Genomic DNA, 11947 nt, shown 5'->3' on the forward strand with positions numbered 1-11947 from the left:
GCGTAGCGATGAGGAGCGGAGGCAAGGCAGTTGGCGCCGGCAGGAAGGTGCGGCAGCGGCACCCCACGCTGCCCGTTTGCTAAGGTAAGAGGGGAACAAGTTAGACTATGACATTATATTGCCAGGGAGAAAGGAGGAACTTACCCAAGAAGTGAGTTCTAGCTGCAGAGGAGCTCTCGCTAACACAGGGACTTCCATAACGGAGGCTTGAACGTCTCTACTGTAGCCTGAGAGGAGGCATTCAGCTATGTTAGAAAGTAGCAAAGCCCAAAGAGGTAAGGAGAAGACAAAGTAGGAAAGAATTTTAGCTATGTTAGAAACCAGCAGAGCCCAAAGAGGTAAGCAGAAAAGACTTTTTAGCTATCTTACCTGGGGGCATGCAAAAGTAAAGAGCCATACCTCTCAGAAGAAACAGGCAGAGTGCGGTGTCGCTGCCGCGCCTTCCTGCCGGCGCCAACTGTCGCGCTGCCTGCCTTGCCTCCGCTCCTCATCGCTACGCTCCTTGCATCGCTCTCCTCAGCTGAGATGTATCCTCACCTTGGCCCAGCCGAGCTCCACCTCCTCGCCAGGCTCACCGCTGGTACCTACCCGTGGCCTGTCACGTGGCCCTGCGGGGCAGCTCTGGGCAGCCAGTCCCGGTGATCCTGCTGTCAGCGCCTCGAGTGCTGGCATCTGTCCTGATGCTGCTCCACTCAGCAGCCTCCAGCCCTGTTCTGGAGGATTACTTGGGCCTGAAGGGAGGGGCTTGATACCTACACTTACCTGCCATTAAAAAGAGCGCCAGTGCTGCTATTACTCATAATACAGAGAAAGCCTTGTATCAAGGGCTGACACAGCATGTCTAGAAAAAACAAAACACAGAAACTGTACAGGGCTGCCTGTCCCACAACATTGCGTTGCATTAGTCCCCATCAAGGGCCACAGTGCCATCTTTCAGTACACACGTCTCCCAGGCAATGAGAGCACACTGCCTTGTGTCCTCTGGCAAATGGGCCTTTGGTTCCGCCCACACTACAACAGCTTCTGCCAAGGCACATCTTTGCTATTAATTAATTAATTACCATGGTTAAGATGGAGTAACATTGGTATCCAATTTAAGAAAATACTAAGCACATTTAAATGCACTTTTGCTCAAGAAAACCTGCCCCTATAGGGTGAAAAGATTAGACAGAAACTGATAAAATCTACACGCCCCCCCAATCCACTTTGCTCCCCCTTGACTTCAGTTTCCCTAGATTCACTCTTGCTCATATTCTGCCTGACAGGTTACCCCAATCTCAGACAGAATGGGCCCAGTTACTAGAATCTCAGCAGAAGTATCATGACTCAGAGCTACAAAAATGGCGTGAGATCATCAAATCCTCGGTGATGCTTCTAGACCAGGTGAGACCACACAGCCAGTTAGCGCTGTGACTGGAGGGTCACCATGTCCTCCCAGCCACCCGCTCGCAATCCTTCAGCCTTACCTGGTTCCACTGTAGTCCATCAGGTGCGTCACCTCCGCTGCTGTCTCCCTTTAGATCCATCTTCTGACGTAGCGGTGGGCAGCAGGTCCCAAGGGCTATTCGCAGGATACCGCAGCTTCTCTGTCACCTCATGGGGTCCATGCACGTCAAGGAGAGAAGTCTACAGGGCCAAAAACCTTATATTGGCACATCTTATATCTAGTCTCTGGCATCCCAGTTTGGAAAGCAAACTTTTTTTTACCTCAACGCTGAATTCATACGTAGCTTGCATGGATGAAGGGGACATGCGCTGCATGGGCCCTTAATAGCACAAAGCCAGGGGTTTCGATATCTGCTGCCTAAAGAGCCGGTTGTACACCGAGCGGCTTAGACCAGAGTTCATAAATGAAAGCTGCTTTCCCCGATGGAGAGAGCTGCTCACCCCCTACCTCATTCTGCTCACTCCTTCTCTGTTATCTTGGAGAATGGTCTCTCATGGGCTCCCATCTTCTCAGTGCCCATTTGTACATCCCAGCTCTGAAGTGCCGCTCCCAAAACCCAGATGATTGTGGTATTGATACTTTACATGGAAGGAGGAGTGGAAATGGGGAAGGAAATGCTGAAGTGCTCTCACCTCTAGGGTAGCATCACAGTGGAGAAATTTCTTGTCTTGCAGATGAAGGATTCACTAATAAATCTTCAGAATGGCATCGGGTCCCGGGACTTCGGGTCAGATCCAGAGGAGAAACGGAAACGTTTCCACTAACAGGCAGGAATGCAGGAGGCCAGAGGATGGTGTGCAATATGTGTAAATAGGATATATAAATATATATATATAAATATATATATATACAGAATATAAATATATATATTATATACAGATTTTAAGAGAAAAAAAAGCCTACGTATCGAGAAGACGGATTGACCTCCAACACTGGCTGAAATGGAGCGTCTCGGTGGTAGCGTGGTGTGTGCGTGTGTGGGAGGGCTGTGCTCTCCCAGCACTGAGGTGCACTTAGGGGTGCGCCTAAATGTGCTCCCCTGGGCCCGTGCACCACTCTTCTATAATATTCCTGGCTGTTTGTCTGTCTGTCTGTTTTGTTTTTGTTGTTTCAAAGGGAAGCATCAGAGTGAGTGCCCGCCCCCCCCTTCCTGCGCATGAAGGTCCCTGATTGACTATATTTATCTATACGTACAAAGGGGACACTGTCAACTTTCTTACCTTGCTGGCTTTAGGGCAGAGAGGTTTTGGCAATCGCCGTCAATCCCTTGCAAAACTATTCCGCATTTGGAGAGGAGGTCTCCAGAAGAATTGCTGTAGGTCTGTAGAGAGCAGATCTCACTGGCAATCCCCTTCTATACTTCTTGGAGCAGAAATACAATTTGTTGTCCTGCCGGCCAGCCTGGTTCAGAGAGCAAAGCACAGAATGTAAATGAGCTGAAATGCTTTCTCCAAACACTAGTTTGCTGCCTCCTGTTATTGAAACTGCATTAATAGCCAAGGAGATGGTGGGAAGGGGAGCATCTGCCTACGAGGTGCGTGGATGGAGAAGAGCCACACTGCAGAAAGCACACTTCCATTCCCTTTGACAGTGTCCCCTTTACATTTTCTGTAGTTCTCTGCTTTCTGTGTGCTTCGGCCCCTGCCATTAAGCCATCCCTGTGCTGAAGATCTACATCGGTGCTGAAAGGGCGACTACCTGTGTGACTTCCTACGATAGTGGGAGTACCCTGACCTAAAAAGAAAGCCAAAATTAGTATTTATTTGCAACTGCTCCCGCTACCCTGCTCAGCAAATTTCCCTCCTGCCCCTGGTCTGCAAGACCATTTTGCTCGTACCACCTAGCCCTTACCTTGTCTTAAAAACTCTGCGAGAAAACATTAGGGAGAAAAAGAACAACTTCCTTTCCTTTGCTGGGATATTTACATGACTGCATCTGTATAGCAACAAGGCCTCTGAAAATCCAGGAGAGGTTAGGAAGGGTCATAGGGACCAAAAAGAGATAAGGGACCGTCAGCGGGTGGCAGGATAGACCTGGAGGGGTGTCCATGGTGTGAAGCATCTGACTGGTCTCTCTCTTAAGCTGGATAGCGAAGCACGTGCTCTGTGAGCGAGTCAGGTGGAAGAGCTGCATTAAAAAGACAATATGCATTTTTACTTGTTCTGGGGGATAATTCCAGACTCCCATTGGCAGCCAAATGAGGAAGAGGGGCAGCGAGACTGCGCTGTGCAGTGTACCAAATGTCACTGTGACTGGTTGGGATGCAGGGTGCTTGTCTGAATGTTTAATAAACGCTTTCTCATCTTACCCAGCCAGGTAGATTAGGTGATATGTGAGGCCCTCAATCTCCACCTTGTGCAACACCAGGATTTTTCCACCTTCTGAATGGCAGGAGGGAGTCAGCTGCATATTCCCCGTATGCAAACAGTGCAGTTCTAGCTTGTCCGTTGTCTCTAGCTCCAATGGGCGCTGAAAGAGCAGGGGACATACGGGTGAGTAACTCGTCTTTGTATCTCTGTACCAGAAACTCTCATCCACACAGCTGGGTGACAAAGTGGAGACTAAGGAAAACCCCCACAAGCTCCTGCTCATGCATTCCAATTAGGGAAAGGTAATGTATGTAGAAGTAGCCTGCTGATTTCTCCCAACCTGCCTACGATTTTTTCATGACCAAGTGCTAAATGCAACGTGTCCCACAGAAGACGACTCACATTTGAAGGAGCGCGGATGAAGATGGATTATCAAAAAGACATTTAAGAGTGTGAAAGCAAGGTACAATTGGGAAAAAACACACCTCAGCAACTAGAGAGTAATGTGTATTTATGACTATTTATTTAATTTAATGCTGCTGACTACTGTACTGCTCCCTGACTTTTTTCCAGGGAGGCTGCTGAAATGGCTGCTGTACAATGAAACTGAGGTGCTAGTGCCGGGGAAGGGCATTCTGCGGCTCATCTCGGGACAGACTCCCCACTGTGACTTGCCGCACTGGCCAAGAGTCCTGTTTCCCCATTAGTCACTCCAGAATTACTAAGCACAGAAGAATCCCCTGGTGCCCATCTTCCCCTTTTCTAGAATTTAATTCCAAGCACCAAGAAAGAAGACAGAGGGGAAGCCCTGTGCTTGCCACCTTGCCCACGCCAGAAAAGAAAAAGGCCACATCTTGAGAGAGAAAACTAGAATACGGAGTCTCTGCCACCTGGCCGGGATGGTTTTGTACATAGACAGACATAACCAGTTGGGAGGCAGAGAAACCCACCTGTCTCAGAGGGTCCATAATAAATGCTAGTGATCAGAGTTGGTTTCTTACCAATTTCACATTCTTCTGCTCGTTATGGAGGCGAGAAATCCCTTCGCTCATCTGTGCATCCTTCTTCCTCTGCAGCCCTCTTCCAGATTGCCATTGCATTAGGTTTTGCATGTTCCCATTGACACGGCTTCCTCAGGCTTGGCCCTAGAGACAGAATTGCACAAGCTCTGTTAAATTAATGCGAGGCCACGCAGAGGCGGCTATAACAGTCTCAAGCACTACTATTTGTTCTGCCCGCACATCACTTGAAACTGGGTTTAACATATATCCTGACACACAGCTACATTAAATCCTTCAATAAAGAGCATAAGGGGGGTGGTCACCAAACAGAACCTTGTATGTGCAGTGCCCTTCAGACCGAGGAAGGTTTCTCTTTGAGGCCTTAGGTTTCTTTTTCTCCGATTCCTAGTTACTGACTTTCTTTTTGCCACTTGGCAGCAAGTTTGGCTTGGAGTTGGATAGGATTCATGATCTTTTATTGCCTCTTAGTTTATCACAGTAGTAATAAAAGAGAAAAAAAAGCAAGGTCTTTTTCTTAAGGCAAAACCCACAATGGCACTAAAGGTGAGGGCTTAAGCAAAACCTCAGCATGTTTTCACCTAGATGCCTTCCTCTAGAGATCTACGATAGGAATCACCTGCTACTGCAGTTGAGTCCCAATCAACAGATTAATTCCTTTTGCAGCCATAGATAATTTTGGACCTGTCAGTTTACGATTACATTTCCTGGATAAATTAGTAACGCTTTCTAGGAGCAAGGCCAAGCAACCTGAATAACATTATAGGGGGTGGTGCTTCTGCCTTCCCTAAGCAGTCACAGCCAAGTCATAGCTTGGCTTCCATGGTCAGGGTTTCGGTTCTTTACTTGCTTGCCTTGCTTACCTGTGCCAGAAATCCCAGGTGAACGGTAGATTTTTTTTTATAGCGCCTCACAGATGCGTTTCCCCATGAAGTCCTCCCTCTGACCCTTCTGCCGCTGCTAATCTGCCAGGTGAGCGTAGCTGGGTTTTGATTTGCAGAATCTGAACAACTACAAAAGAGAGATTTAAAAAAAAACATTTCTCCAGCCAAACACGCAAACTAATGCCAACAGCTAGTAGCCTAATTCTTGCCAAGTAAGATGCTACCTATTGGGAGGAGGGAGAAGGGACAGAAGGCTCTGATTTGCCAGTTTGTGTACCTGACCTGTTTATATGGGAGAAGAATATACTCACTAATCATAGCTTGATACCATCTCGCTTCTGATAAATACATGCCTTCTAATGCTTACCTTAAAAGAGGTGTTTGGGTTACAGCATCTGGGATGAGTGCAAATTGAATTTGAGACCTGGATAACTGCTATGCAATCATGCATTCATAAAGTAGATACCAAATGTATCTAGTGCAGCACCTGCGCGTAAAGTCTACGAAGGACCAAAAGAGACAGGTTATTCCAGGTGGTAAGATCAGAAGTATGTGCCCAAGCCAGGGGCATTACTGGGTCTACACATTCCACTTAAAAGAGAGAAAGGTACCTGCAATGGTAAGAATAGGAGGTAGCTATGAATTAACTGGATAACTGTGCTTTTTGGGTGCTCAACAGTTAACCAATAATCCAAGGCACGCTTCAGCCAGAAAACTTTGATATTAACCGATACTAACCTCTGCATAAATCCTTTCTGGCTCCCTTAAGTCCTTTGGGAGAAAAGAAGTGACAGAACTTTGATCTCCCCTAACATAGTTATGCTGCTGACAGAGAGTACGCATTTACACACAGCTTATAGACTGCTGTACCAGTCTGGGACAGCACTCTGCCATTTGACCGCCTGACCCCACTTGTCTGCTTTAGAGCTAATAAAGGGAAACCTAAGAGATCTGCAACATGCCTTTATTATAAATATGACCCTGTATGGAAAGAGGCAAGGTTTCAAAGCTCAGTGCTTTGCTGGATTTAAAGCCCCAGCACATAAACCGCCTCTGAAACAATGATGCGTGCATTGCCATATCCCCTCTCAGAAAGCCTGGCGTGCTTAAGCTGCGTTCTTATCAGACAGGCCCCATTACTTTCAGAAGCTTACCTGGGTGTAGATGGGGACAGACGTTGTAGCCTACTTGTCTCCTCAGCACTAAAGCACGTAGCCTACATATATGCTTTTTTCCTACCTTTATACAAGAAGGTAGAAATCTGTTTTCCAAATAGTGGCTGGAGACGCTTTTGGTCTGGGTACTTGAAATGAGACCTTTTGGATACAGTCTATAGTCATTTCTATGCAGATACAAAGGTGATGGGAAGGCGCCTGCAATACACCAAGGCTGAGTGAAAGACGCACTTGCAGACCTCACGCTTTGGCTTTCCGCGTGTCAGAAGTGCTAACCGGAAGGCTGTGCATACATGCAGGTTTTGGTGAATACAGTACTTGTGTGTCACGTGGCCTTAATCCCGCTCCCTTTCCTGGTAGCTTTGCCTTCTCAGATGTGTATTTCCATCATCTTTCAGTGATCCTAAGGCACCTAAATAGAGGAGACAGACAGAGGGCAGCCTGCGGCTTTCACACCATCCAGCACTAGGACAGAGTAGTGGAGATAGTCTCCAGCCCTAAAAAGACCAGCACTGCTCTCACGGAATGAGCTGCAAAACAGAGGTTAGTGGCAGACGTTTTGGGGGAGTGAGTCACTCCCGGCTAGTTAGATGGGTCTTTCCATGCTACTAGGAGTGGGAAAACATTTGGGATCCCTCTGCCTCTCCGGTTCATTTATGCGAGCGCAGTTAGCATAAAGCCAGCATGTGCGTTAGCGTCTATGAAAAAATGATCTGTGAAGGCCAGTACCCAGGCGTATGCGGTCTCTAGCCTAGTGCAGTGATCTAGGAAGAGGCTCAGTCCACAGTAGGGCTCAGTCATAGTGTGTTGCAAACATGTTGAGTACTCCTCTGCCATCGGTGCGGAGATGCTACGCTCCCGAGAGGAGGACTTCACAGAATGTCCTTACAGTTTTTCCCATGATGTATACTGAACTAGCCATTTTAACCAGGTAGCGCTCTATCAGTCAGCGTTGGCTTTTCTCAGTGGGGAAAGAAACGAACCACTTCCCAATTTAGAGGTGGGACTTGCTGGTTCCATAGTATGCGGAAAAGCACAGTCAGTAACAAACACTTAAAAGCAACAGCGTCTGGCTCACGGGAGGCAATTCTGTCATGTTTGTCAAGGCAGCCGCTGCCATCCCACAGCTCTCGGCAGACCAGTGCTTTCTGCACTACCGGCTGAACTCCAAAGAGATCTTTCCAACAGGATCTCTGCCAGGCTTGCTGCCACTGATAAGTTTCAAGGCGCAGTCATGCGGACTCTGGCTTAGTCTTTTCAGACGGTCTTGGCACTAGTTAAAATATCTGGCAGGGGCTTGCTTAAAACAATACTGGAAACGGAGACTCTTAAACCAAAGCGTCTGAGGTAAGTGGCTCGTAGAACGTTTGTGTCAAGTGTAGTTTCTGAGACACGACTGTGCTGACTTTCTGGCCCATTCCCCCTGCCTGACATGCTCTGCTCTCCTTTGCAGTCTCTGCAGCACGAGTCTCTCTGTGCCATAATACCTTTCTTTTTCTAGATGTGCACACTGGCCAAATAATCTCCTCGTGTCTTGATCGACTGCTGATTGAGATTATTTCCCGATCTAGCCAGACAGCATGGGCTTATCTCTCAGCATGGATACATGGCGTGGCATGCCATGCCCTCCTCTCCCACACGTTTTGCAGTGCTTGCTATGGCTTTTCGCTCTCCCCTCACACTTTTGCTGCTGGACAATCATTCCCTGTGTCATAGATGGACTGACCTGGTGCTGTCCCTGCTTGCCTTTCCTTGCCGCAGTCTGTATGCTCTTTAAGTGAATGTGTTTTATTTTTTTCAGTAGGGAAAAGGACTTCCTTCTGCTGAAGGAATTATATTTGCACATGGCTCAGGGAGGTACCTCCTCTGGCCGTTTCTGTTACCTCACTCATTTAGGCCAATTCCATTGCTAACGTTAAATGGCCACCTTCCCCAACCCCATCTCCGAGAATAGTTAGGGAATAAAACCAGTGTGCAGCTCAGGTTCGAGAGCCATCTGGTGTCTCAGTTTCAGCCCAATCTGCCCCAGCGGCATTAGGATTTGGGAGAGCGGCTGTTGCAAAACGGCAACTTTATCCAGCAAAGAGGTGAAGCCTGTGCCACACGCGTGTCGTTCCCCATCTTCCCAAGCCCACCGCCCCTGTAATAGCACTTAACAGATACAGAAGCACTAACCTGGCTCTTGGCCCGACGAGGTCAGGGGGGAGGGAGGAGCAGCAGAACCGTTCCAGTGTTACAACCGCCCAGGACTGGCATCGTGTGGCTGTGGCACCTCTGGGACGTTACCGTTCTCATAGCAATTCATCTCCCAGCACGTGCTCCAGGGCTGGATAAAGCTGCTAAAAACCTGGAGCGTGTTCTCCTCACCTGAGGCCCTGGATCCTGCAACCCCAATTGCTGCGCGTAACTGCAAATTAATGAGGATCGCCTCACGTCAGCAAGGAATGGGAGGGGGTCGTACAATCACCCGTAGGCGTGCGCTTCCCTTCTGGATTTCGCCACCAGAGCCGGGGAAGCGGGGGGCTGTTGGCCAAGGCCGATGCGCCTGTAGCGCCAACGTGAACTCTAGGGTGGGGTGGGGGAGGAACCATGGTTTTGTTTTAGGAGTTGTCTAACTGTCATAACTTTGCGCTGTGCGCAAAATGCGATAAAACGATAATGAAACTTACCTGCTAGAACCTAGGAATTGTAAAGGCTATGCAGCCAAAACTTAATGTAAAGTAGCTAGTACAATGGAAGTACGGTATAAATTAAAAAAAAAAAAAAAAACAACCAAAAAAACCAAACAGCATGACTCACGAGTGCTTTGTTCTTTTTATTATCCTGCCTATTCTAAAGTCTCTTCTGTCATTTCCAAATACAGAGAGAGTCTTTTCAGAGACCAGCCAGGACCGTCTCTTCCAGGACACAGCCTGCCTTTAACACCACCCTTGAAAAATCCCAATTTTTTTTTTTTTTTTGCTATGAGAATCTTGAGCAAAATTTAGACACCATTTTCTCCTGCCTAGAACACCACAGGGCAATAGTCATAATCTGTCTGCAGGAACTGGAAAAGTGAAAGATATGGCCAAAAAAAAGCATCTTCAGAAGATGCATGTAAGATACCCGAAGGTGCAGGACTAGAGGACGGCCCTTCTTTACCACCTGAGGTAGCTCTCAAGAAGTTCTCAGTTTACTCCTTTTTTGACTTAACATTATGACACCAGAGGGTTACCAATGCTTCACAGGGACTGAGGAGCAGAGTTGAAGTGGGAGAGAGGTTACGTGACCTTACCTAAAAATCACCGTGGGTGTCAGTGCCGTGGTCAGTGACGGAAACTCTGGAGTTACGATCTAGTCCCTCCTCTGTCGCTGTGGGTTTAGAGTCAGGATTATGCCCAAAATTGCCCCGAGGCCAGGCAAGTTGGCCTAGGGGAAATGAAGACATCCAGCTGAATTAGAAGAGGAGCTGCTTTTTCCCCTTTTGGATATTAGGTTTTAAGGAACCGGTGCCCTGACTACAAGTGTGCTTCATCTCCAAAATGCGCTCGAGTTGCTAGACTCTGCTCTGGATTGTAGTAGTTTACTGAAGTTGACACCCACTCTAAAAAAGGGATTCTGAACAACTGCCAGTTAGAAATCTGGCCTGGGCCTGACTTACAAATGGAGTAATTTCTGTGACTCTAGCAACACATAAAAAGCAGCAGAACAAAGCAGAGGAAATTCCATAGGTGGGAAGCATGCCTTAATTCACAAGCACTTTGTAACTATTTAGAAGCGGTCAGTGTAGCAAAATTTGTCAACTCTTGCAAGCAGTACAGGCTCCATTGCAGCAGGGATGTAACAACATCTGCTATATGAAAAATACAAACCTTCCCCCGTTTTGTCTTAAGGTACAATTCCACCCCGGCCAATGTTTCTGCCTTTTTTTCTCCTTGTAATCCCAGTTGTTGAGCTCAACTGATCTACATTTGAGGCCAGAAAACAAATTTTACTCTGCTTAATCCACTACAATTGAAAAGGTAAGTTTGCATGGGAAACGAGGAATTTACAGGGTGATTCCTGTGCAGCAGTGGACCATTTACAATGAATGCTGACTATTCAAACCAGTGACTAATTATCACAAGAAAGAATTACGATTAACTAGGAAAAGAGAAGCGTTTTCTGTCTGTTCCTCTAGGTGGTGCTACGCTATAGCACGAGAAGGCTATCACAGTTATGCAAAGTACTACCATTTTACAAAGCTGTCCGTGCTTTTCCTGTGAGGGCTACACACCCTATTTACTTTGCTTGCCTACTTGCATCAGGCTGTCTTCCTTTCGGGGGTTTCCCCAGAAAGAGGTGAACTGCATACCTTGTCCTACTGGCTTGCCTGTTGTTGCAGAACGCAGCTCCGCAGGTTATTCCTATCACTGTGTCTCTGCGTACTTGAGGACTAAACCTGCTCTGCAAGGCAAATAGAAGGAACTAAGAATTTTGACACTTGCTAAATGAAAGGGGGGGGTACAGGTGGTTCTCATACTTACGCCATACTGCCTCCCAAAGTAGGAGTACTTCAGGATCTATATTCTCAGTTCCTTCCTTCAGAAGCAAGTGTGAACATGGCACGGGGACTCATCCTTGCTACTAAACATTTTCAACAATTCTCACGCATCATAGTCCTCATCCTACTCTGCCTGTGCATGGGCAGCGCAAAGTCCAGAGCAACTTACCAAGCAACAACTAATTAATTAAATTCTTCCTGTTTAACACCGATAAGACTGCTTGGGCTGTAACATATGGTGGAACATCACCCTAAGATGACCTCATTCCCAGTCCCGCAGGTCAGTGTAACATGACATACATACCTATTACCTCTGCAATGGAGAACTAGCATATTTAGCAAATAAAGGTGGTGACAGCAGCTAAGAAATGACACTTAACATTTACAAAGCCATTAACGTGATGATGGGACTGAAACCTGGGAAGGAGCCGTGCTGCCCACACCCCTGTGCCCTTTGCTCAGCATGCTTCAAAAGAAGAGTCCTTTAGCAAACGGGCTGGCAGCTCAGAATGGAGTCATGAGGCCAAAGTCAAGGCTGTACAGAGTCCAAGGCAAACGGAAGAGAATTTACACTTCCCCGTATCTCCTCCC

The 11947-nt window shown here is 47.4% G+C and overlaps 1 protein-coding gene and 1 long non-coding RNA gene across 6 annotated transcripts in view; one reads left to right on the forward strand and one right to left on the reverse strand.

Moving 5' to 3' along the window:
- Positions 1-2396, forward strand: part of GRAMD1B (GRAM domain containing 1B) — a 96652-nt gene extending 94256 nt beyond the window's left edge. For all 5 annotated transcript variants that reach the window (XM_050910903.1, XM_050910901.1, XM_050910902.1 and 2 more), the window contains 2 exons: positions 1266-1383; positions 2122-2396. In XM_050910903.1, coding sequence (XP_050766860.1) covers positions 1266-1383; positions 2122-2211 — 208 coding nt within the window. In that variant the 3' untranslated portion in view covers positions 2212-2396. The remainder of the gene's footprint in view (positions 1-1265; positions 1384-2121) is intronic.
- LOC127025796 (uncharacterized) lies at positions 549-2845 on the reverse strand. The gene is made up of 4 exons (XR_007767697.1): positions 2668-2845; positions 2080-2207; positions 1467-1626; positions 549-841 (listed from the first exon to the last, which is right to left on the reverse strand). It is a non-coding gene; the product is annotated as an uncharacterized LOC127025796 (long non-coding RNA).
- Between the last annotated feature and the right edge of the window lie 9102 nt (positions 2846-11947).

Source organism: Gymnogyps californianus, chromosome 25 (assembly GCF_018139145.2).
Source record: "Gymnogyps californianus isolate 813 chromosome 25, ASM1813914v2, whole genome shotgun sequence".
Lineage (NCBI taxonomy): Eukaryota > Metazoa > Chordata > Aves > Accipitriformes > Cathartidae > Gymnogyps > Gymnogyps californianus.